Raw genomic sequence first — 27,802 nt, 5'->3', positions numbered from 1 at the left:
TTTTAGCATTTATTTTGTTGTAAAGGAAACTAAAAACATTGATTTATTAGTTATGAAATTTAACAGTTAAATTACCTCAAAATTAAATAAATTAGCTTGATTAACCTCACCAATTTCAGTAAATGGTATTAGAACCTGGAACTTGCTTTTGGAGGGCAGGGTAGCAGCCTTGAGACAGAATACCAGCAAGACTCAGCAGTATCACAAAGTAAGAGTGAACCCTCACAACAAGGTATGTAATATTATTCTTTGTAAGCTCTCTAAGGATTTTTTTTAATATATTTTTTGTAACCTATGCTTGCTTTTACATCTCAAGATTAGCCAATTTATTAATTTTTCTTGATTTTATTTTAGATTTTATTTTAGTTTTCTCTCTAAAAGCCTAGAGTGAGACAAATATCAAGTGGTGGTAGTCAAGGAAACGATCTGTCTGCCTTTTTTCTGAAGATAGACTTGTGACCAGAAAGATAAAAGATATCCTGACAACCTGATGAATTTCAGGTCTGCAGAATCTGTACATATTCCTCATACCATGTGACCCCTGGAAAAATGACCAAAGAATTTACAGCACTGAATGAAGGCTTCATGCTCTAGACAAATACTGAAACAAATGTGTTCCCTTTAAATGTGGTACTGACGTGGGCCTGTCTTGCCGTGAACACAGTCATTAATGACCTCCATCCATGTACCATTGATCTTCCTGGAGAAGTTCCTTTTAAAGCAAACGAAGCAGATCTAGCGGTACTTAAAATCTAGCATCCTGCAGAGAGTAGAAACAGCTTGTCAACAGCCAGTGCCCCAGTGCTAACAGTAATTTCCTTTCCTGTCAAACAACAGCTTCTCCACTGGGAGAAGGTACACAAGAAAGGGCAGAGAGCCTTCTTTCCATGCAGTATTTGGGAACATGACAAGAGCTTTTGTTATTGGTGGATTCAGGTGGTAAGTAACAACTTGCAAAAACAAAGTCCGTTTGCTGGAATACAGCTTTTACAGGTATCCACTGGAGAATCAGGCTTAAGACATTCACACTGACAACCCAGGGTTGGGGAGAGGCATTAGCAAGGTGTAACATTAACAGTGTCAGAGCCAGAATTTGGTATAAACTTTTACCACAATAAGTAATGAACATTAAAAAGCTAAATTAAAGATTACAATATATTGTCAAAGGTTTTCAGTTTGTGTTTCACAGTGCAAGTCTGTTAGTTCAGAAACTATGGTCATCTCAATTCTGTTTCCAAGTACAAATATTCCTCATTTCTTACAGTGTTCAATAGTTAAAACTGCCTCAGTACTTCAGGTCATTTTTGAAGGAAAAAAGAAAAAGTGTTGTGCTCTTCCATCATGTACCTCTTGCTATCTTTATACTACGGATGAAATAGAACAAGGTTAACTGAAGAAATGAGAAAGAGGGAGGGAGGCTCTCGTATAATTAGGCAGTCTCAAAAAATCGTAATTAAGCAGCAAAATAGATTATTTCCTTATGAGAACAAAACAGTTCCAATCTCCTGGGCAAGTCTGTAATTCGACTCTTTTGAAATAATTTACCTGACAGTATAGAACAATTCAAAATCAGTTGTAGCAGTCTTGGCTGAACTAGGGATGCCTTGCTTAGCCATTGGAAATCACTGTGCTAAAACTATTCTTATCTCTAGATACAGCATCTCTTGGTCAACATGCAACAATTTTGTGCTGTCAATTTTGTCTGAGACAGTTCTGTGTGGGGTTCTAAAGGTTTTCCTATGCAAAGTTGCAATAAGTGAAAAGCTAAGTTCAATCACATGATGATCTTCATGAGACAAGTTCAAAGCTGATGAGTTCTGATGATTAAAAATACAGATTTGAACATACCTTGTATCACTAAGTGTATGTCATCAGTATGACTGTGGAGTCACAGCTAATGCTTGTTAGATTATAGAGTATGAGCCTACTGATAGATAGCAGTAATCTTGGCTGCTTTTTTGGACCTCTTGTGTTTTAGACTCTCAACGAGTAATGTACAATAAATGCAAAGACTGTGATATCTATGAGATTCTTTCACAAAAATGCAGTCTAGAGGAATTTAGTCGATTTTGGTTTTTTTTGTGGTACTGTCCAAACATAGGAAGGAAGCTAAATATTAGTGGGAAGTTATTAGTCCAAACCAAATTATGTTCAGTTGTTCCTGTGATGACTTTCCTCTTGGTGAAATAAGAGAAAGTATGAGGAGAAACAAAGCAGTGACCATTGATGTAACCTATTTGTTGATGTGAATTTAAACTCTGTTTCTTAAGGAGTTCTGGATGTGTCAAAAGCATATCGTGTTCCACATTGTAGAGCTTTTTGTCTCGTAACTGTTGAAGCTTGGGCAAATGGAAAATTAAGGAAGAATTTTTTTCACAAAAAAATTTAAAAAAAATCTATTCTTTTGTCAGTTTTGCTGTCAATGTCATCAACTTTGAAAGAAGACTGGGTTCCATCTTGAATTCTTGATGATGAGCTGTTCAATATCTGTCCTGTAAGAAAGAGGTGGCTCTGATTACTGAAATTAGTCTTACATTCTTATGGCATATTGATACCAATTCAAGTTCTTTGCATACATGACTCTTTAATTCTGTTTTTCATGGGTCTAGCAGCAAATCTAAAGTAATTTGAGGGCAGAAAATGTAACTACCAAAACACTTTAAAACTTGCTGTATGTTGGATAGATTTTTATGGTTGTTTCAGTGTTTTTATTGGGTTCATATCTTCAAAATCGCTTGCCTTCTGCTGCTGCTGTGCACCTGGATTATACTTGGATTATTGGAAATTAATGACACGTGGAAACAGTTTTATAGTTTCTAGGTTATCACAAAATGCATAATCTGCATTATTCCTTGAAATTAAGTGCTATTTGAGCACTCTAAAATGGTATTTGTTATATAATGTTGTCTTTTGTCTGTGGACGAGAATTTAAACTCAAGATCAATTATATATAATTTTATTATGTCTGTTACCCAAAAGACCATAGGCATTTTTCAGTCTCTGAGTTTTTCTTTTCATTTTCAGTTTTCAGCAACAAAAACATTTAAAAAGGCTAAAAACCTTTATGAATATCTTTTTTCCTAGTTTTGTAGCAGATTTATACCTGATGTCTACTGACCAGTTCTGTGTGCCAACTCTGGAGTATGCAAGTTAGCTCAGCTGACCTTTGGTGAACCCAGATTCATACTTCATGCATTTGTTTTATGACTGTGCGAACATGTGCTGTCTTCTGGGCTTTTCTTGTGGGTGGTGGGATTTTTTTGTTTGATTGTGTTTTTTTGTGGGTGTGTTTTTGCCATCCAGAGTGATGGCTGTTACATCTGCTCAGTGAACATGGCTGTCTTTTATTGCGTTCAAGCCACTTTCAAAAAAAGAATGATGGTGTTTAAAAGTGAAATCTAAATTGGTTTGAACTAGATTTTGCCCTTTTCATCTGTAGTCAGATTATAAACTACATAGCATACAGAGCAAGTATCATGAAATAATTGTATGTTCAACTTCTCTCTTACCCATATTACTCTGTCCTCTTTCCTGTGCTGACCATGGTGCACAAGACAGAAAAGCATCTCTTCCAGGCCTCTCTTGGGGACCTGGTCATGTTTCTGTTGCCAGTGCTGATGTTTCATCTCAGGGCTGAAATTACAGCAAACCCACGCTGTTTTATCCAGCCTTGGGATCAGAAGTTACCACTTACTATCTATATGTGGGATGTGGGTAGTCTCATTTTGTTTTTAAAGCTTTGCTTTATTAATATATTGATGTAATATATAAAAAAACAGAAATTAAAATAAACCTAGGATTGCCATCTGAAATTATATTTAGAATTGCCCGCGTCTGCATGTATGTTTATATCTATCATGTTATTAATGGCTTAGTTTTAGAAATATATTTGAAGTTATTTTCTGGATTAATTCTCTGGACTGTTCTCCATGATGTCAGAAGAGATGTGTATCTTAATTGTGTACTCCTGTTTTTATAGATGGCTATACAACAGATGACATTGAATTTTACTGGCGTGGGGGTGATAATGCAGTCACAGGAGTGACAAAGATCGAACTGCCGCAGTTCTCCATTGTAGACTACAAGCTTATCACCAAGAATGTTGTTTTCTCTACAGGTTTGTGGAGGGGAAGTTAAAAGGGGAGTTCACTGGCAAGACTTTTAGAAATAGGTTAATTCTCAATGTGCAGTTCAGCATCTGAGCAAAGATTTTGGAAACAGGAATAAATTAGAGTGACAACTGTGAATTTTGAAAGGAGCAGTTTTTATTAAAGCTCCCACGATTTATAGGGCATCACCCATTAACATGTGAAGAGGATACAGTAGTCTGGCATGTTAAGGCTCAGTCAAATCAGCTGTATTCTCTGTTTTCCTATGAAAACTGATTAAACCACTTATACACCTCAGCACTCTAAACCCAGCAAGAACTGGCCCATGCTGTAGGAAATTTAGGAACCTTTTCTCCACTGTTTCTAGATATTCCTTGTGCAAAGCCATGGCTAATTATTTTGTCTTTGCTGTAAAACCTTTAAATCCTTGTTCCACAGGATTTGTAGTTTAGCCTATGCTAGCAAGCATATGACTTTCTGAAGGCTGAAAAGATGCTTTGTGAGGAGGAGTAGAAAATAAGATTGTCTTTCATAAAATAAAAAACAAAACCAAGAAAAAATTAGAACATTTCAATGGCATATTAAATCATTCAAAGAGACAAGAGGTTGGGTCAGGCTATTGCTGTGTGATGTTCTCTACCTAGCTGAGAAAGCTGCCGGGTGTGTTAAAAAACCCCCAAATCTTAAAAACTCACTTTCTAAGTATGGACAGAAATAATCTTTGGAGGGAATATAGAAGAACTGTGCATCCCAAATTCTTCAAGCAGAAATGGAATTTGAATAGTGATCTCTGGGCACCTGTTGTAACAAGTGTTTTGTGCACCAAAATATTTCTGTTGTCCAGTGACCAAGGGCAGGTGTTGCATTGCTTGGACAGAAGATTAGAATAAAAGTTATGCTGAAGCAGGCATACCACAGCTTGTCAGGGGAGAAGTGTTTCTGTGCTCTGATGCTCTGAAGTGTATTTTGGCTGTTGCTTGTTGAATATTATGATTACTAGCAGATATGCACCCAGAGCATCCTTGCACCCTTAGAATAGATTATTTGATCTTAATTCTTACTAGAAATTCTGCAGCTGATTATCCTGGATCTTTCAACTCTATGTTTACTCTATGTTGCATGAAACGGTAAAACCAAAATGACAGAAAAATGTTTTCAGGCGTTATATGAGTAAATTATGGCCATACCAAATATTCTCTTTTAGGTGCCTACCCAAGGCTGTCTCTCAGCTTTAAACTTAAGAGAAACATTGGTTACTTCATTCTGCAGACCTACATGCCTTCTATTCTGATCACTATCCTGTCCTGGGTTTCCTTCTGGATTAATTATGACGCTTCAGCTGCGAGAGTTGCTTTAGGTAGGCGTTTTTACACATCTCATGCAGTGTGCATTAGCTGAATGATTTTCCTTGCTTCTGGCTTAGTGCATGGTTAGAAAGATAAATCTGTTAGATCTTTTTATGTCTGCCTTGTTAAGCTCTGTGTTATTTGAATCAGCGTTTAAATCATCACAATTTAAATAAAAATTAAAGTGATTTCATGTCTGAATTAGATAACTGCGTAATCATTGTAACCAGAATTAGTCTACATGTCTCAACAGTTTCTGTTGTTGTTTTACTGCCTGTTTTTCTCCAAAGAGAATGCATTTAGTTTGCTTTTGCCCATGGCAGTCCGGAATACACATTCAGCACTGTGTTATGGATTATAAATTGCTTTTCCTTTCAGGTAGGAATTAAATAAAGCTTTACTAGGGTTCTGTAGCTAACTTCTCTTTGAGTTGGGGGCTGTTTTCATTACTGTTACCTCTCATTCTAAAAGCAAAACCATTTCCCTAATTAATCTCTAGAGGACTCATATCTCATCACTAGTCCTATGAGTGTGTGTTTATACTGTGCCCCTCATCACAGGATCCAAGCATGTTACAAAACTAATTATAAGTATCTATTGCCAAATTTTGTATAAATCAGACCGACTCCTGCCAGTACAGCTCTCATATAGATAAAATAAGTAAATCACTATAGAAGACAGCATTGAGAATTTGACATTTTAATTTTATAGAATACTGTGTGCGTTTTACCAGGCCTTTCTGTGTAGCATTTTCCCACAAGAATTCAAGACTGCAGACATCCTGAAAACACTGGAAGAAAGCAAGATAACAGTAACTCTAGGCTGGTAATTTATAGCTGAGGCTCATTAGAGAGGGTTGCAATTTAGCTAGTTAAAAACATACTCATAGAATCCAACTACTCTTTGATTGAGTGCCATTTATTACAGGCGTAATTTTCTTTGCTGTACAAAAAAGTAAAGACAAGGATAAGGAATATGGACAAAAGTTGGGGGTGTGGGTTTTTTTTTTTTCCCCCTAGGAAAAAAAAAAATCTCCTAGAATCTTTTGGCTCTAGCATTTGAATATTATGAGCTATTATGCTAAAAAATTAAAGTGAATTCAACCCATAGGCTTGTCAATTCTTTTTTCCAGGAATCACAACTGTGCTTACAATGACAACAATTAACACCCATCTTCGAGAGACTCTTCCCAAAATTCCATATGTGAAAGCCATTGACATGTACCTCATGGGATGTTTCGTCTTCGTTTTCATGGCTCTGCTGGAGTATGCATTGGTCAACTACATCTTCTTTGGCAGGGGACCTCAGCGTCAAAAGAAAGCGGCAGAAAAAGCTGCCAGTGCCAACAATGAGAAGTTGCGAATGGATGTCAATAAGGTAAATTGAAACGGGAAAATATTTTTAGCATTGCCCAGGAAAGCAGACTTTAACTTCTGCCAGACAGAGCTTTAAAATGTAATTTCTTGTAGAAATGAGTGGAGTGGGGTTATGATGATCTTGTAGCTCTGCAGAGCAGTGTACTTAGCCACCTCAGCAGTGAATGCTGCCCTCTAGCCTGGAAAACTTAATAACTTTTTTCTAAAGCATGCACTCGGTTAATCTTTACTATGAGATATTGTCTCAGTCAGGAGGTGTGGAGTTACATATGTCTAATCTGTTTCCAAAGGAACAAATCCAAAATGATGGCTATTGCTGATATTCTAGTAAGAGCTGTATGGAATGCTGGAAATAAAACCTAAATTTATCCTACTTTCATAAATCTTTCAGATTACATGGATAAGAAATATTTGCTACAGAAGCATTTAAAGCTTGAAAAGTTTGCATATTTTCAATGTATAATGACCCAGGATGTTGTTGCTCAGAAATAAAGCATCATCTTGCTGTACACTTAATTTTGAATCTGAAAATAGTCCCCTGGGGATGGAGAATTGAGGCAGAAAATACATTTGCCAAGATACACACTTTTGGAAAAAGTATCCATTATACTTAATGAAAATAGAGCACTTATCAGAAAGCACTTGTCATTTTTCACTTTGACCATTTTGGATGATTTTCACACAGTGGCAAATTTGAGCTGAATGCAGTGTGGAATATGTAAACTTTCACACACATGCAAAATTGGAAAGTTAAATGAAGTTAAATGATTTTTTTTTCTTTTTGGCATGCGAAGATTTTTGAGTTTGTGATTCAGAATGATACTCCAAGGGGCAAAAAAAAAGTAAAATCAGAATTTTTTAAAAAAATCTAAATCAGAAAAAAACCAGCTGATTATTTGGTATGTGGAAGCATAAGTTTCATACAGCTCTAGTGGTGGAATTTCTCATGTTTGTTCAGAACTTCTACACTACCGTAGTGTGCCTGCAGACAGAAGAAAATTTTATTCCATTTTTGATGGAACAACAAAAATCCATCACATGTTAGTTTTGTAAGTTATAGTTTATAACCTTTTAAGATGGAGGATTATAGTCATGGCTCAGATCTCATTCATTCATTAATTTATTTTTTTCTTTTTAATTTGAGAGAAACGTAAAGAATGAAGGCAAATGCATAATGATGAGATTAATTTTGATGTTATGTTACCTTTTAGAACACCTTTTACCATTTTAAAGTTCATGAAGACTCTAAAATCTTCTTTCTATTGGTGATTTTTCTGCAATATAAAAAAGTTGCAAGCTTTTATTTAATTTGTCAAGTTTATTTTTACAAAATTGGTTTCCCTTTAAACAAGCAAAGCAATTAACTAAGAAACCCTGTAGGTAATTTTATGAGACTAGATCCGCATTTACCTGAAGTATTTCCTCTAACATCAATGGAAATTTAAGGTCCATATGTGCGAGTGTCATCACTAGTGGAGGTATGTTTTGTGTACTGTTTCACTTGTGCTATTTCCTATATACTTATTCATCCAATAGATCTTTCAGCCATGTAACAGAATAGCCAAAATGCAGTGTCAAATTGCTAATCATGAACTAGGATTTGAAAGCACTGACTAGTGTACTAATCCAATCCAGTAAGCAGAGTAAATTAGTTCCCATAACTGTTGCAGAAATTCACCAGCCTACAGGATTGACACAAAGTACACTAGGAACAACTTTACATTATTTACATTTTTCTATGCTGAACCTTTTGCTTAATACACCAGGTCAGCATGGTTCATGGTCTAGGGCAGTTCTGCCCTGGTATCCAGACACACTCTGATCTGATAATCAGGTTAGGAGGCCCTTAAGCAATAGATGGAGAATCAGATAAGAGTAGTGGTCAGAGAACGCTGTCCTACTGCACATGGACTGCTCTGGGGAGGAGAACAAGAGCTGACAGATGTTCTTGCTGTTTGACCAGCAGTGAGAAAACAGATTCATTTAATGGACGTGAATATTTTATCTATGAAAGGGAGCCAAATATTATATAATTATTTTCATGTGCAAGAACCAGAAATGAGTCTGAACTGCTGAATGTGGTTCAGATGCAGGTTTTCATGAAAACCCAAATATTTTAGAAGAAAGATGAAATGAACGCTCCATTTCTAATTAAGATCCAACATTGACGGACTGATTTTACAAAGTATGAGTATTCTTTTGTGATATTACTAGTTTCCTCTTGTATCACTACCTGGAATACATGAAATTTGAATTTATGTTTGTGATGTCACATAGTATGTGAGAAAAGATTAATGCCTTGAGTAATAAACTGCAACACATGAGGACAAAAAAGTCAATACAACTCTGTTACTGCATCCAGCGTAGACATTGTAGAAAAGACAGGTGAATAGCAATTGGAATTGCTGCTTGTAGTGCAGCATCCCTGTCTATACATTATAGGCCAGCAAATCTGTAATAGATTTCTTCAGATTCCGACACCAATTTTTGTAACAGCCTCTTACAACTTTTCTGAACAAACAAAAGGTGCTGAGAGGAGAAATGCTCCTTAGTCCTTCCATCCACAACTGCTTGCAAAATCAAAGTAGAAGTTAATACATAGTCCCGTTATGCTGTTGAATTCTCTGGTGTGGAGAGATTCCAGGGCAGGCACAAGCATTGGTAGTCTCTCTATTTTTGCTCAGTGTTACTCAGAAGATACTAGAGAGCCTGCAGAACAGTATGGAAGCACAACAGAAGCTGTTCTTCCATGACTGTGGTATCTGCTGAATCCAACATAATACCTTGGAGATTTGGTGACTCAGGAGGAGAATGTCCTGTTTTTCCATTTGAGCAAACACCATCAGGCTGGCTGCAGAGCTTCCCATGGGCTATTCCAGATGAAATTGTGGCCAAATCTTTCTTTAAGTTTCGTATTGTATCCGTGTCATATGCCCAATGTGGTGGTTTTGATTTTGTTTTGGTTTTGTAGAATCATAGAATAGTTTGGGTGGGAAGGGACCTTTAAAGGTCATCTAGTCCAACCCCCTGCCCTGACAGTGAGCAGGGACATCTTCAGATAGATCAGGTTGCTCAGAGCCCGGTCCAACCTGACCTTGAATGTTTCCAGGGATTGGAGCATCTACCACCTCTCTGGGCAATGTGTTCCAGTGTTTCACCACTCTGATTGTAACAAATTTCTGACATATATGTAGTATGAATCATCACAGAAGATTGTAACGTCATATACTCCTTCCTTTTCAAAGGTGTTAGCTCTGCTTGGGGCAAGGGAAGAGAAGAGAGGGGATTGGGTCTATATATTTATCATGGAGAAATTTAAAGGACATAAAACACAAGGAAGATTCAGACTCATTTCACCACTCTGATTGTAACAAATTTCTGCCATATGTGTAGTATGAATCATCACAGAAGATTGTAACTTCATATATATATATGCATATATATATCCTTTTCAAAGGTGTTAGCTCTGTTTGGGGCAAGGGAAGGGAAGAGAGGGGATTGGGTCTATATCTTTATTTGCTTCTTGGATTCTGAAACGTGAGTAATAAAATCATGGAGAATTTTAAAGGACATAAAACACAAGGAAGAGTCAGACTCAATTACCAGCAGATACGTTATCACAGACTTGTTAAATCATATTAGACATGCTCAGTTTTCTTTGCAGTGACTTCGTGTTAAAATGACTGTGTGTATGATCGTTCCACTCTTGAAGCTTCTCAAGCTGCATCCAGCAGTTTATTCCTTTAACTCGTCGTCTTTTGCCTTTGTTAAGGCTAATTGTTCCCTCTGTAAACAGTCTTACTGTTGCTTACAGGTAAAACACTGGCTTTCTTCTTACTCTAGACATCTGTCATTTATTTGAGATATCATTCACATCATTTTCTCACCTCTCTTTTCAAGACCATTGTCTTATATTGCATTATTTCTTCAAATGCTGTTATTATCTTTATAGTCTCAAGTTTTTGAACCTCTTCTGTCCTGTATGGCATAGTACTGCAAGGGTATATATAGGGACAGGTGAACTGGGAGTGTTATATCTCTGCTTGAAGACCTTTTGATCCTTTGTAGGCACGGTATATATACTCTAACCATTGTTATGGAATTTTATTCTGTGGGCTTTTCTGTTTTAAATAGGAATGCTGACAGACATCATCATCCTTTTGATCCTTTGTAGGCATACTTCATGCTGTCTTTTCTTTAGGCTCAGGGCACTAATCTGGTATATTGTCCAATCATTCTTCCAGATGACTGGCTGATATGTTAAAAAATGCGGCCAAATTCTAACTTCTGGCTTCACAATATCTTTCAGCTGACTGTCTTCCTATGGGAAATTGTACATATATCTGAGATATATAATCTCTTTGGTTTCAAGATAGTGTGTCAAAGGCTTTACTCAAATCCATAACTTTCATCCATTAATTCTGTAATTACCTAAAAATGGTCTGGAAGGATTTGGTCTAGAAGCTTCTATGAGGCTTTTTTTCTTCTAATTGTAATTTTGGTTTCTGTTTCCTTTTGGGATAGAAGGGGTCAGAGGGAGGGAAGCAAGCTACTGTGATATAACCCTTCATGTTTTCTCCTTTATGAAGCCTGGCTTTGTCTTCAAGGAGATTAGCCTAACCAGGATCTCAGTGTAGAGCCTGGTACAACTGTGAGTAATTTCTAATGTAGACCCCCAGCCATTTGAAAATAACTAATTTCTGTTATTGCATCTTGGTCTTTTCTCAGTACTGATTTATTCCTTGTAAATTTCTTACAGAATCCAGTAGCCAAGGCGCTTTTGATTAATTTGTAAATTTTCTCCTAGATTGTTGGATCCAGTAACTTATCTTCAATGTTTCCATCTTGGAGCTGTGGCTTAGATGGGCTTGCTGATGCTGGTCGCTGTGAGGTGTCTGATATATCTCCTAGTCTTTGTGTTGTTCAGGATTTGCAGTCTGATCACCTCCCAAGCTCTGTATTCCATATGTTTTCCTGTGTTACTAAATTCCCAGTCAAGATGCTGCTTATGCTGCTGTTCCATCTTTTGGATTCATTGCTGTTTTTCCACAGTTGCTTGTGTAACTCATTTGATCCAGACTACTACATACATTAACTTACTTCTCTGGAGGTGTGAGTAAGGTGAAAATGCTTTTCAATATCAATGATATCTGTGTATTTGTTATTCTGGATAGATCAGAAAACCTCCGTTACAGCTATGTGGTAACTTAATGGAACCCAGAACTGTCCCTGTAAAGACCATGGTAAATGTACTGGGCTGAGTGAAAGGCTGATCCTTCTTCCTCTGTAAAGAAGTGCTTCTTGCATCTTGCCAACTGTACGTTTGACAAGGGGTGATTATAATGGAAAAGCAGCCGTATGCCATCCTCTTCCAAAGCAACAGAGACTGGAGGTGTGTCAGGCAGCAGAGATGATACTCGCTGTGAGTATTGATACCAATTCCTATAGCAAGGCTCTTGTTAACAGAGGGGCTACAGACCCAGCTCTTGATGGAGCGCCTTCTCAGTCTTTTCTTGGATATCAGTGTGGTTTCCTTACCAGGATATTAGCTGGAAACAAGATGCGATACTTGCGTTTTTTCTACCCAGATATCAAACCTTATAGAGGCATTATCATGTAATGATTTGGTGCATCTTGGCTTCCCTTTCTAGTCCGCTCTTTCTAATTCTTATATGCATGTTATTCAGGTAGTGTTTAAATTATTTAATTTTTTTCTTTATACTTAGATCATCTCGATTTAGAACAGTTAATTATTGCAAATTTACATTTCCTATATAAAATGTGTTTGTTACATTCTTTAAAAGTAATTTGATTGCCCACTTCACAGCGGTGGCATTATGTTTTGCATCATGTAAATACATCACTGAATGTGGTTTTAGAATGTATATCGTTGCAGTAATAATTGAAGCCTAGACGTTGCCAACCTAGAGCAGAGATACTGTAAATGGACATGCTGTATACCTGAAGTACAGGATAACATAAGTCACATAAATAAAAAAGTAATAATTGAAGCCTAGACGTTGCCAACCTAGAGCAGAGATACTGTAAATGCACATGCTGTATACCTGAAGTACAAGATAACATAAGTCACATAACTAAAACTCTACCTCTAATTTTTCAATCATGCTGTTATTATTGTGAGCATTAAAAAAGCAATCTACCTCTGGAAAAGAGAGGAAAAATGTCAGCATATTATGCAACACTTCATAAAACTATTTATACAGATTTATTCCATCTTTTTTTTTTTAATAAATGTGAACTGGCATTGCTAACCTCTGCATATTTAGATAGCGGGGCTTTTTCTGGACACAGACTTGTTTAAAATATTCTGAGTGTATTTTTAAAACAATGAGTAATTCTTTACTCAGTAGTCTTTGCATTACATAAGGTATTTACTCAGCACACCTGAAAGCTACAGTGCAGTGCTGTTACACAGTGCCAGGTCACAAACAAGTAAAATTGTCGACTAATAACGTTTTTCTGTCAGAAATTTGGGTACCAAGTAGAGAACATGGAACTTTAATATGATAATGAGATTAAACAACATATAGATAGATTTGAATCACAAGAGAAATGTTCTCTTGAAGATTGAATGTGGGGCTTAGGAGCTAAGAAGGTGTAAACAAATATTGGTGTCTTTGCAATTCATTGCCCTCCTGACCCACTGTTGTACACGTATTAGCCTAAAGGAGGTGATATGGCAAAGAAAGAACAAATAGAAGCACAACCTGCCCTGAAAGTTACTTAACATGGTAACCTTCTTCCCCTTCAAGTTGTCTCAGGTGCTGAGTTTTTCCCCTACACCATTTTGAACAAGGAAAAGTCTGACCATGTTTAACCAGAAAAGTTGAATAGTTCTCCTCAGATCTTTCATTGTCAGAGGACTGCATGGCATTATTAGAGTTTTAAGACAAACAAGACCATGCAACTGCCTGTTTCACAAGCGATTGCATCTAATTATTTCACTGATGCAACTGGGCAGGCTGAGGATAGACAAGTTTCTGGCCATTATATAGTCTAGCAAGGAAACATGGCTCCCACAGCATCCTCCTTCTCCAGGTGCCTGTTTTGAGACTCCCTGGCTCACATATGTGTGCTGCTTGAACCCAGAGACTCAGTACTTTCTGCTTCCTTGTGCCCACGTTGCTGTCCATTACAGCAGCACACTTGGAAATGGCAGAGTCAGCTCAGGTATTACCTTGCTACCTGCCCTTGCCCATGACAGCTTCCAAACATCATTTTAACACTTTACTAGCGAATACATGGAAGACCCTATGCAATTTTTCACTGTCATATCCATTTTATATCTCTCTTGAAAAAGAGAGGTGGAATTAGGTGAAGGAGTGTGTTGACTGGAGCCCATGTGAATCCGTTGATACGTACACGCACAGCCTGTGATAGCTTTCCATGTGCTGCAAACAGACAAGGTCGCTCTCCTCAGTTTTCAGACTAAGGTGTGAAGATGCATGAAGAGGGCTGCAGGCCTGAGATAGTACACCTTGCTCCAGAACAATGCTCATTAGCTTAGCTTTGGCTAATGCATTTATTTCCCTTCTGATTTACTGCTGGCTTGCCTCTGGCCTCTTCAGTTCACAGCAATATTTGTTTATGTCTATCTGAAGAAATTATATAAATGCACCTCTAGAGAGGAGGAGATATTGCGAAGGTACCTAAAACCAGTCAGTATTTATTACATAGAACTGCATCTTCTACCCTATACAGTAGAGGTACTTCTAGTGTAAAACATGAGTAAGCAGAACACTGTAAAAGCTTTTGGAAAGAAGAGGAATGTTAAAATTAATATGTGCGTAGACTGAGTTAATAACTGAACAGGATATTAAAATGCTAAGGCAACATGAAGCTCTTAAAATTTCAGTCTAAATTCTCAAATCCTCACTGCTTTTATTGCTGGAGCTAATGCTGCTACTGGCCGGATTTCAGTGACAGCATCCATCCTCTTCCTTTCCCCTCTAAGGGGAGTCTTCCTTTTGTTTGCAGTACAGGTAGGACTGCACGAGGACTGATCCTTGATCCAGGGTCAGAAGGTATTCCTGGCACAGAAGTTTACTGAAGGACATGTAATAAAAGTAGGCACAGATTATAAAAGCTCAGCTGTTTTCCTAGATTTACTTCCATACATTATCGAGGAACAACTTGCATATGAAACAATCAGCAATGCAGAGTGCTTGGCCAGCCTCTTTGTGTTTTGTTGAAGGCAGAGGTTTGGTAGGAGTGAAATTTGAGGAGGTTCCAGCTTTAAGCCCGCAGCACTTTGCAGAAGCAGTCAGAAGGTGATTCATTTCCATGATCTGTGGTGGTATTCCACATGACATCTGAATAAAGGTCAAGCCAACTGCGTGAGGTTTTCTTTCTGCAGCTGTGCTCCTTCCAATGCCATGTTTAATTAATGTAAGAACAGTGCCTGTACACTCAGTTTGTTTTAAGCACGTTTTTCCTTTTGCTTTTGTAGTGCATCTACAAAGCTGCCATCCACCAGTGACCCTGAATTAAATACCCTTTTGGTTGCAAAGCAGAATCCATTAGTGCAGTTTGTATCATTATTTCAGATTGTGGGGAAACAGGACACAAAAAAGGCAAATGATGTCCAGTGAAGTAGAAGAAATGTATGTAGCTGCAGTCCAGAAGGCGTGTCTGGCTACTGAATTTGGCGAATTGATTTCCCAAAGCAGATCAGCTCTAAAGAGTTTGCCAAGGTTTAATTGAATGGCCGTGAGTCAGCCCCTTTCTATCCAAAAAATAAGTTGTAACTCTAAATGTTGTGTGCTAGGGGATGTAACCTAGTCATGGTCATGAATCTTGAGATCACCGGATTGTGTACACTAGAGTGGCACTAAGTGGTAAAAATATTATTATAGTGTAGAAGCTGACTGTCAACCCCTCTGCTTTATTTATAGTGTCTAAAATGATCATCTGTTTGGTTTCTTTTTTGCAGACACCAATGCATTGTTATATCTAATTTAGGGAAAATCTATTTCAGGTGATCCAAAATTCATATCAGAAGTGTTTACATTGTAAAGACTTTCCCAATATTTCAAAAATATTTTTTCCTCAAAATCTTTTTTTTTTTTTCCCCCCCCAACAGTGGAAACACTCTAATTCCCAGGAGGGACATGGTGCAGTCACTCTGCAGCATGCCACGGAGACAGCTCATCTTGCTTAAAGATAGAGATAGAGCAAGGTTAATGAGCAGAATAGCCCAAACAACCTAGGAATAACATATCTAGCAGTATTCATAACAAAATATTAATAATGTAACACATGAACTGGGCATTAATGTAGACTTGTACAAACTGTGTAGTTTCTTATGTGTGCTTTTTTTTTTTTAGAGGGTGTTAGGGTGTGTATTGCACACATGTGTGTTAAATTTTATGAAACAGTAATGCTGGGCTATGAAGACCTATCTTTATCTGTAAATTCACTTAGTTACTCATTCTTTTGGATACTAGCCCTTTTCCCAGAATTCTTCATATGGATAAGGATAGATACCAGGAGTTAGTTTCTTGCACAATTTAGGAGAATTGTTACGAGGTCAGTGGGATTATGCCTAAATTTAAGTATGTGTGTATATATATACAGGTATATATTGTCTGTATATGAATATTTTTTTTTACTCCTTAGATAGTTGTTTGAAGAATCCCTTTACAGTGATGTCAGGTCATATATTCTTATGTCTCCATCTTTTTAGAAGTGTGAGAGATTTGAATTTGGTTTTCTTCACTACCCAAAAACCTTGTTGAGCTTTCTCTCCAAACATCTTAAAGCTATGTACAAGAAGCCCTGCATACCTGTCGTAGCTCATGTCCTCAAAATGAACTCAACTTTCTGGTAATTCACTTGTCAGAAACTTAATGCATTTGGTCAGGCCTGAGGGATACAACAGTAAAGGTTACACAGCCTAAATCATGATTATTTTCATGTAATGTTTGGTTTGGGCCACTTTCTGTTCCATGTATTCGAGTATTCAAAGGTTCTTTCAGGTAACTGGAAATAAAGGTCTTCAGAAATGGAAGATTTTAGATTACATTTTACTGGATGGAATTCAGAGATTTTATACTTTCAAGCTAGAGCAGTTTTGGGTAGGAAAGGTGTCTTTACATAAGTTTCAATTGTTGCACGGAACTTTGTTTTACATAAAGACCTAACATGTTTGTGTGTTAGTAAACTATTTTTTTCTATTGTTTCCATAAAATTATGTGTGTCAAGAACAAACTGCACACTATTGCCAAAAAAGCCAGTCTTTTTTCCTTCATTTTAAATGTATTTTGAAATTCTACTAGTATCCATGTATTTCTATTTTAAAGTGTCTGTATATATATTGCTATAGAACTATGACATGTTTAACTAATCAAACTCAAGTTTGATTGAAATTTACAATTATTTTATCTAGAATTAGTGCATACACAAAAACAATTTAAGTATAATAGAAAATTTGCAATGATACATCATATTGGTATATATTTTGCATACACAGAAATTTACTTGGAAACAAATCTGAAATGACTAACCATGTCTTGGCAACAAAATTTCTTCATTTTTAAATGAGTGATAAAATGTTAGACTCTCCCCAAAACAGCAGACTATCAGTGTACAAGTAAATCATGCAGGGATGTTCTAATTTAGTCAACAAATTCGTATTTTTTTGATTATTTTAAAGCAGAAGGCTTTTAATTCTAGTATTGTCAGGACAGGTCCTCTGAACCTTGCAGTGCCTATAGCCAGTAGCTAGCAGTGTTTCAGGCTTCTAAATGAGCACTGACCAGGATCATAGTAAGTACATTTCTGGATCTTTTTTAATTTTGAAATTAATTGTTGAAAGTTGGAAATTCATTTTTTTTTTTTTTAATATTGAAAACTTGTCAGTGTTTTTCCATAGAAAAATCTCAAGAACTTTCTTTTAATTTTTTTGTTGAATTAATTGCAGTTTCTCTCCAGTGTTTTATCTGGCCTTTGTCACTGCTCCCAGCGTTTTCACTTGGACGTCATGCTAACTCTGGCCATGTTAATTTTTGGGCTGGGCCCAAGAGTTGTGTTGTTGGTCTTCTCCAAAATCAGGAGCCTAAATCTATTGATGAGTGAGTATATTGTGGTCAGATGGATGAAACACTGGTAGACTGCCATACAGCCCACCCGCTCTTGTGACAAGTATATGCTGTATAGTGCTTTGCAAGTTGTATATGACTTAAAACAAGAAAAATAGCATCTATATATTTTACAGAAGTCTGTTCTAGAGGAGCAACTTTATCAGCCTTATTTTTACTGTCTACTTCATCTATCAAAACCATAACTATATCCAGATCATACCTTAGAAATTTTGCCAGTTGCAATGATAATCGAATGTTCCGTGCATTTTTCATCTTTCATTAAGCTTTCTTATATAAGCAATTTTGCTGTGTTTCTGTAGTATATTTTTGGTGCTAGGTATATATGTTAAAGTATATTTTGTAAGACAACATAAAAGCAGACAACTTATTGGCATAATGGAAGTTTGATGAAATTTTGGTCTTGTTTATCACAGATGGAAGAGAGCACCTTCTAGGATGTAGGTTCTTGCTGATATCTTATTCATTTTTATTGTCCAAGAGAATTAAATATATACATATAAATGGGATGATATTTTAACAAATAAATAACAAGTACTTCATCAGAGCAGTATTTGTAAGAATCTGGGCTGCCTAACACCTTGTTTCTTGGAGAAATGGTAGGATTTGGAGCTGTTGTTAACTGGTACCCCAGAAGACTTCTATTCCAAGCCACCTGCCTTTGCTTCCTCCTAAATGTCTCAGTAGTAAAAAATTGTTGATGAAAATTGCAACTGAAATTTCAAAAATTCCAGTTCTACTTACATTGCTTACTTTACATTTATTTTCAGTCAAAAATGGATTTATTTTTTCTATTTTAGTATTTACAAAATTTGTCTTGTAAAAATAAATGCTTCCAGGAAGTTCTGATAGATTAAATTTTTCAACTTTTCTCCTAGAAAAGTTTTTTACATTTATCTTTAGCAAAGAAGATGTTTCATCTTGCATGGAAGGGTTTCATTTTTAAGACAGAATCACTTACAAAGAATTGTTTTGATGTGAGTGATGATTTTGCAGGCTTCTGGAGGAAAAAAAGAAACTTGTGCCTGAAATTTCTAAGAGGGAGGGCAACTAACTTTAAATATCACCAATGTGAAGCTTTTTCAGATTTGAAGACTTACCCATTAGAATTCTTCTTAACTAATATTCAGCTCCAACACTGTGATATGTTCTTGCAGGCTAAAAAAAAAAAAAAAAAGAAAATTGTTTCCTCCTTTTGTATATATGCATTATTCATGGTTTTGGATAGAGAGTGAAAGTCTCATTCACAGAAAATAACTTGAAAACATGACTTAATATTTATTAAGTCTCATTAAGTTAATCTGTCTGCTTAAGTAAAGTTACAAGCTCATTTTCTGAAGCAGATATCTGTTTACTGTTTATGGTTGACTATATTTGCTGCACTAGAATGGAAATTACATGTACAACATGAAGGCTTTATTTACATAATTTATTCCTTCCACTTTACTAGAGATTGCATTGGACTGAACAGTCTTGGCCAAAAGTGAAATGGAGGCAGATGTTTTTCTGCAGAATCACAGTGTACTTTCTATTTTTCTCTTGGTTGGCTAAGGTGATTTATCTCCCTTTACTCAAAAAAAAAAAAAAAAAAAAGATGCTTTTGCAATATTTTAAAATATTGGCGTATTGGTGTAAGGTTCAAGTTGATAACAGGACACCAATATGCTATTTCCCCATTTTTTACTATTGTGTGCCATAATTTAAACACCAGTCCTGATTTTGCCTATTTCACTCATTGGTTTCTGGTTTCGAACATTGGATTCTGTGCAGAAGTTCGTATTTCGTGATTTTTGTTCAAATGCCATCAAGCCAAAGATACTTTAGCCTCTTTCATTTAATGTGGGCACTTATTGTGCAATGTCTTAAGTATGGAATCTTGTGTGTAAGTAATGGATGCCAAAAGAAAGCATATGCTTTGAATCGTTTCTCCAAAATCCTACAATACTTACGGCTGTGTGATTGTTGTGTTACTAATGATAATGATCAAGAAATCACATATATCAGATGGTAAAACTGGATACCTATAAATTGAATTACAAGTGGTTAGAGCAGTGTTAAAGGTCTGTGTCCAGATCTCGCGTTTTCTCTCACTTTTTTTTTTTTTTTTAATTCTCACAGGTCTCTTGGTTTCTTGATTAGATTTTTAGGCTCTAAAAAGCTCAAGAGCCTAAAGAAAATTCTGATTGAATTTGTAGAGTTTCTCTGGATTTTCTGACCTGAAACCAAACAAAGTAAACTGAAATTATAAGTCAATTTTACTGTCCTCTAACTGCATGCTTTACAGTCTGACCCAAATCTTAGGTGCATAACGCAATCTGAGCCAATGCATGCTAATGTGGTTTCATAAACAGTTACTGCAGTGCTGGCAATAAATTCAATTTTGTACAGACAGTGGAAATGCAGTGTTTGTTACAATCTTAAGGACATTGTTTCATATATGGATGTTTTAAAATATTAGGCATTTGTGCTTTATGAGTTCATATAGCTTTATCTCAGCAGATTTGCTTGTCGTGTCAAAAAATGTCTGTATAGCTTTAGGCAGGTGCCATTTGAAAATCATTAATTCTTTTTTTCTTCCAGAATGAACCTAGCAGCATCTTGTACAGGACTGTCTGCCTTCCACACATTACCTGGTGTAGTTAGTGTAATCCATAGACATCAGTGGTTCCTAATCAATAAGTCAAACCTTGCTGGCGAGGTGGAAGGTCCCTATCATATGTAAAGTGCACTTCGTACTTTCACCTAATCTTGCCAGAGCTACTGTGACTAGTCAGGAATGGGATGTTACTGGTTTTCCAAGCAAAGCTCAGCTGCTAAGGGGTGGGAACCTATGCTATAGATAATACTAAGGTCTTTATCTTTAACAAATTGAATTATTTGTCTAGGCAAGTCATGTTGGTCTTCGTTGCAAAAGGGATCTTTATTTCTGCCTTCAATTTTTAAGAATGTCAGTTCACAGGAACTATAAATACTGAGACCTAATCTCAGGTGTTAATCTTTGTAATAGACTGGGTACTTCTGTTCTCCCTTTGTGATTTAGCTCACCGTGTTTTGCTTTTGGCTAGTGGCAGCCCTACTTAACAAAGGGATATTTCTTTTGAATTTACAACTGTTTTCTTTCACAAGGTTTTTCCATCAGAAATTCCAGCCCTACTGCCTGTTTTGTCTATGGCTTCTGAGCCATTCTGCCATAAAGTAAGCCATCAGTACCTGCCTGTAATTGAAGGTTTTAGATGAAAATGAACAGTATATGAGGAATATTATTTGTTTTCAATTCATCAAAATAAATTTTCCTCCTCTTATAGAGCTGTGTTTGGCATAACAGCAGAGCACAATCACCAAGGTGCTGGTTTACTCATGTTGGTTGTTTCAGAGATCTGGTCATCCCTGGAGGATTCCCAATGTACATACATGTGTATGTGTGTGGGTGTTGCAATTTCCTTGTATTTTACAGCTGCTAAGGTATTAGTGTAAGAGGAATTCCTTAAGAAAGCCATCATTTTGGAATTTCTAGGTAGCAGGAAGAATGTATAATGGTAACATTTCTACACTTTCCTCTGTATTCCCTTTGTTTGAAGCCATCAAAAAGGTCATGGCCTCTTTCAGGGCTCCAGAGTCAGCTTTTCTTCCAGTTGACCTGGACCTACAAGTGAATATCATTTGCATCATATATTTTGTCATGCACCTTTAAGACTGATTTATAAAAAACCCACCCTCTTGCATGGTTGCTGAGCTCTGGTCATTTCTCCTCCACTTCTGCTTTCACCTTTTATTTCCATGGTACTAGCGGCTGCTTTTTCTTCATCTTCATGTCCTCCCTTCCTTCCTTCTCCCTGGGAATTTCTCCATTAAGTTTGAACTCTCCTGTTCACCATAAAGAGTGTAGTTCTATGGTTGAACAATCCTTCAGCACCAAGAGATCTTTTTAACCTTCCACCTCCTTTTGAAACCACTTTTACACTTACTTTTCCCCCAGAATAATTTTAACAGTTGCTTTCATATCATCATGTCTTCCTTGGTCAAGTGACCAGTTGGAAAAAATACATTTGCATCACAACGTTATGTTACCTTGAGGAGCAGAGCAAGGCAGTAATAGCACCTCCGAAGCCAGAATATATTTATGCTAATTGTTGGCTTAGAGGTCCCTGTATCTTTTAATTAGTTGTCCTATTATTACCCTACAGTGCTTTAATTATAAATGAAAGATAACAGCTGCCTTATCTCTAAGGAAACTGGTCTTGATTTTATTAACTTACAGGACAGAAGAATAATTGGCACATATCATTGTCCAGAAATGTATTCAACAAAGGTATCTCTCATTGTTTTCTAATATTTTTATCCTCAGAGACTTAAAATTCAGATCCTGACCACTTATGGTCATTAAAGATCCCATGGCACTTTTTTTATAGCGTGGTCATCTTAAGCTCAAGCATCTGGCCAAATATCAATTTATGTAACTGTTCTACTTACCTAACATTCCCCACCACCACTCACCCACCCCATAGTTTCAATTGGCTACAGCATTCTCCATTTCCTCAACTGGAATAAAGTGTGTTGTTCTGCACTGTCACCACATTTCGCCTCAGAGGTGATTGTGCTTCACTGGGAAGTGAAGTGATTCTTCTTTCTAAAGCTTGTAAAGCGCTTTGGGATCCTTTTGAAAGGGCGGTGCTATGTACAGTAAATGTAATTAATTATCATTTTATCTCAGGCTTCAGTTAGCTTTGAAAGCATGTTTTATTTAGAGTTGGGTGAACCTGCATGTTGGAAATAACGCTCCCAGCTCTCTCTAATTTGATAAAACCTTTTGTTAAAGGTTGAAAATTTGGGTTAATGTCTTTCTGATTTTTTTCTTTGTCATTGTTATTTCATTTTACGTAAAGCGCTTTGGGATCCTTTTGAAAGGGTGGTGCTGTGTATAATAAATATAATTAATTATCATTCTATCTCAGGCTTCAATTAGTTACGAAAGCATGTTTTATTTAGAGTTGGGCGAACCTGCATGTTGGAAACAACACTCCCAGCTCTCTCTAATCTGATAAGGAACCTTTTGTTAAAGGTTGAAAAGTTGGGTTAATGTCTTTCTGATTTTCTTCTTTGTTGTTGTTATTTCTTTTGTTTTATTTTCGCATTAATTTTTACTTCTGGATTGGAACTTTGGGAGTTCCTCAGATTGGGAATTCAAAATGCCATGAAAAATGCAGTTCTTCTTGTGGTCAATCCACTGATTCAAAATGCCATGAAAAATGCAGTTCTTGTTGTGGTCAATCCATTCCAGGAGCAGGAGGGTCAAATTAGTGCTTGAGAAGCACCTGAACTTTGTGGTGCTTACCTGGCTATTCTAACACTTGAAGGTTCGCCCATCACTAATTTTTGCTGTATTTCACATTATTTCTTCTGAAAAATTATTAGAATATTGAAAAATGCTGTGCTCCAACTCTGATATCAGTATGATATGTGCAGAAGATGACACTGCACTAGAAGATAGTTTAGAATATTGCTATTAATGCTGTGCTCCAACTCTGATATCAGTATATGTGCAGAAGATGACACTGCCCTAGAAGATAGTTTAGAATATTGCTAATTTTTTTTCTGCCCAGCATCACTAATCTTACTAACTACTGACAAGATTGCCAGAGATCTGCAGCAGTTTCCTGTGTTAAGAAATTTCCTGAAATGAGAACAGAAGTGACAAAAGAATCAAAGCAAAAAGTTAACTGAAGGAGTAATTTCATGTCACTAAACCATGTCTGTATCTAACTCTAGTAGACTAAAATAACTTCTGTTGCATTTGTGTTGCATAGAAAGTATACGAGTGTGTAAGGAGCACTCAGATTTCTAATATCATTGCAGATAGAAAGGATAAAATGCTCAAAGTAGCTTCATCCTAAGAAGATTTAAGATGTGAACAAATTTGTTGGCACTAAAATCTTTCCAAAGATAGTATCTTAGAATGCACAATGTTGAGATGAGAATAACACAGGCTCTGGGCTAACCATTGCATTAGTGGATGTTATGTCAAACTTCCCCTGATGTCATTGGAACTAAAATGTCTATTCTTTCCTTAAGGCTATGTGAAACTATGGGAAATGGAGTTTCCAAATGGTTTTGCACCCCTCTTGTAAGATAGTTCCTCTGTCTGTTTTTAGACATTCTTGGGATCGATGAATGCCAACTGCCTCTAATAGCTTTTATTTTGAGCATACTGAAATTTTTATTATTTTTATAACAAAAATTACAGCAAATTTTGTCTTACTCCAAAAGTCACATAAGAATTTTCTAAATAACTGCACTCTTTATAAGAAAATGTTTGAAAGCTCTCTTGAGAAGTTTCACAGATCTCTTTGAAAGCTTTTGCATATGTTTGCTTTTGTTTGTATTACAACAGCAGAACACTCTTTTTGCCTTAGTTTTGTCTAACTAAGGTGAGAACTCATTTGATGGCCTTCCTGGCTAGAACACGGTGTTTCCTCACCATGCTCAATATCATGCTACAGAGTTCTTAAATAGATTTTTCTTGAGTTCCAGCTGAACTTTCCCATTATTCCCGTGCTTCTCAAAAAAAAAAAAAAAAAAAAAAAAAAATGATTTCCCTAACATACTAGAAAATTCAAAGATTTCACGTGGCTTTGATGGAAAGCAAGCAAAAATAGATTATTTTGGCTGCTTCAGACTGAGTCATTGCATTTAATCTAAAACTAAAATATAATGAAACTAGAGGGGTGCAAACTCACATGGATTGGAAAAAAAAAAAAAGAGGGAAATCTGGCATCTCAGCAATGCCAGTTTTTGTGCATCACTTGAACAGATGTAATCACTCAAATGGCAAAGTTTCAATAGGTCCAAAGTACTTTTGTGAGTATCTAACTTCCCGGTTCATAATACTGTGCAGTGGATGCTGCTAAAAAGCAACTGGTTTTGACCTAGTTCTCTCACCGTGCCATGAGAAATATTGCTTTTTTAAAAAATAATGGCAAGTACAGTGCTATATTGGGTAGTGCAGGGAGGTACCTGCTGCTGACTGCTGGCTTCCAAATATTACAGAATAGACTAATGCCATGCTATTGTTTAGAAATCCACAAAAGTAACAGTTTGTGTACTTTCAATAATAATCATGGTATATATTATGTACATGATAAATGAATAATGTGCCTGAGTTATTCTTAAAGGAGCTCTGAACAGTTTCATCTCTTATTTGTCCTGGAGTAAATGTCTGCCATCACCAAGTCAGTGTAGCTGCTCATTAACTTTTATTGCTTTTAAATTATTTTTACTTAATTATACTCTGTAATCACACAATTCAAAATGTATACTTAGAGGGAAGGCTGAGGAGAATTAGAACTTCCTAAATAACCTTTTGTTTGTTTTCTATAAATGGATTATTTTGAAGTTCTCCTACTGTACCTCAGATCTACTCTAGATTGCCCAAGAGTAGAATTTAGTTCCTCATCTTTGAAATCTTCCTACTTGTCTAAGGGGTTTCCTTTTTTACAACATTGCATTCATATTTTTTTCACTGAACTGCCTTTAAAAAAATATATAGTAGTTAAACTACCTATTGAAACAACTGGTCAATGTACATTTGATGTGATTACACTCTGTATATGTCTTTCCTTGCTCTAAATTGCAGATCTCTGCTATTCCAGTGTTCAGGTCTCCACAGCATGTGCTGTATTTATGAGATGGGGAATGGAGTTTCCACATAGGTATCATTAGACTATGCTGGTGCCTTTCCCCAAGTACCCAGCAGTCCTGTTTGAATATAGGGACTGAAAATTTGCATGCTCTTGTGCAGTGCTCTGGGCCTCGCTCTATAGACGCAGAGAGACCTTGTGAGTACCCGAAGTTTTTGTCAGAGCAGGAAAGAGCTTTCATTTGAAAGAGACAAAACCAAACCAAAACAGACCCTTTTCCAATTGGTTTCCCCTCTAAAAACCCTCAAAACTTTGTTTGCCCCAGATATCCTGCCCATAGGCAGAATCCCACTTTCAGGAGCTGAGCAGGTACTCCAGTTCTAGGTTCTGCTCTCTGAACCGTGGGGTCTAGGGGAATGCCATTTATTCCATTGTACTGTATTGGCCTTATTGCTCCTTGACTTCACAAATAAATGACAATAAATACAGTCACGGCTATGCTTAGAGTCTTTTAGACAGGCTGACATCCAGTTGATTAGTGATGTTAGATCTTGCCCTTGTCAGCATGGCTTCAGTTTGCAACCGACTAGGCTTCCTTTCTCTCCTGTTAAATCTGCTGTCTTATTTTTTTGCAGATGGATCCACATGAAAATATTTTGTTGAGCACACTCGAAATTAAAAATGAGATGGCTGCCTCCGAGGCTGTGATGGGGCTTGGGGACCCTAGGAGCACTATGCTGGCCTATGACACTTCAAGCATCCAGTACCGGAAAGCTGGCTTACCCAGACACAGCTTTGGTCGCAACGCCCTGGAGCGACACGTGGCACAGAAGAAAAGTAGGCTACGGAGACGTGCATCTCAACTGAAAATTACCATTCCTGACTTGACTGATGTAAATGCCATAGATCGATGGTCACGCATATTCTTCCCTGTTGTTTTTTCCTTCTTCAATATTGTCTATTGGCTTTACTATGTGAACTAAGAAACAAAGCCACACAGGAAGCAAGAACTGGATTTCTGTTCAAACTGGTTGTACAGCCAAAAGTGGGACTTAGAAAAATTCTATTCAGGACAAAAAGTTATTTTAAAACACCTTAGTTGCTGGCCCACTCTATGGTCTGTTTTTATAATGTTTTGGTTGTATCTGCTAAATCATAAATATGTTAAGTTGCAGTATGGACATATTCCCTTATCAAAATATAAGTGCATTTAGAGTGTGAAGGCAAATTGGATTCAGACAATCACTCTGTCTCATTGTCCCTCACTCTCATTTTTTCCTTTGTTTTTTTTTAATGGCCATTTAATTTTAGTGATACAAATTATAGAGGGGCATTTGAGGAAACAAGTTCTAGTTTCAACAGCAGTACATACCATTCCCAGGGAAACTGCATATCCGAGACATGCATCTGCACTTCAGAGAGTGTACAAAGTTGTTATCATGCTTATGAAAAATATACACTTTACCTTTTAAATGTGTAAACTTGAAAACAAGTAGTGCCTATCATCTTTCCGAGATGATGATGGTCAGAGGTTTCCCAACCATATTCAGGTATTTCCTGTTACTTATTGAGAGAACTGAGCCTTTGACTGGTAATATTAGGGTTGGGTGTTTGCACAGAAGCTTAAGCAAAAAGCACTAGTTTTGTTTGGATTTTAAAGGGAGAACATATGCTCACAATCACAATGACTGTACTTGTGATCAATAGAGGAATGTAGCAATGGTGTAAAAATGCATCAACTCTGAACGGGTAGACATGCTGCTGGTTTGTGTTGGGGAAAGGAAATCATCTGTCCGAAGTGCCAAAACTGGTTGGCCAAATAATAGTTCTCTAGGTGGCTGAAGGAAGCCAATGGTGCCCTGCCTTTCTAGGGCAGGAAAAGCTAGAGAGCAATTAGGAAATACAGGACCAAGGAGAGGGAAAGCTGCATATATGTGAAAGTGTTTATATGTGTGTGTATATATATACACACAGACTGTGCAAATGAATGTTGTCAGTTATAGTACATAGCTTAGTCTGAAATACTCATGTGGAGTTGCGTGATTTCTGCCAAGTTTGCAATCTTTCCACTGTTATGCTTGCTACTGTTGTTATGCTTCTCACCTGACATCCAGTTTGATTAAAGGTATCGTACCTCTTTCAACAGACATATGGCATATGTACTTCAGTACAAAAGATACTGACAGGGTATTTTCTCAGTCTAGATTAGGCAATATC

At 36.8% G+C, this 27,802-nt stretch overlaps 1 protein-coding gene across 1 annotated transcript; it reads left to right on the top strand.

Annotated features, from left to right (window-relative positions):
* The first annotated feature begins 904 nt into the window (after positions 1–904).
* GABRB2 (gamma-aminobutyric acid (GABA) A receptor, beta 2) lies at positions 905–27,188 on the top strand. Its single transcript, XM_010075350.1, has 7 exons — positions 905–939; positions 3,085–3,149; positions 3,980–4,117; positions 5,314–5,466; positions 6,588–6,832; positions 22,210–22,260; positions 26,221–27,188. Exons 1-7 carry the CDS (start codon positions 905–907, stop codon positions 26,566–26,568), a joined length of 1,035 nt encoding a protein of 344 aa, XP_010073652.1. The 3' UTR covers positions 26,569–27,188.
* Positions 27,189–27,802: the final 614 nt, after the last annotated feature.

This window comes from Pterocles gutturalis, unplaced genomic scaffold (genome assembly GCF_000699245.1).
Source record: "Pterocles gutturalis isolate BGI_N339 unplaced genomic scaffold, ASM69924v1 scaffold19452, whole genome shotgun sequence".
In the NCBI taxonomy this organism is placed as follows: domain Eukaryota; kingdom Metazoa; phylum Chordata; class Aves; order Pterocliformes; family Pteroclidae; genus Pterocles; species Pterocles gutturalis.
This window is presented reverse-complemented; position numbering and strand designations above follow the sequence as displayed.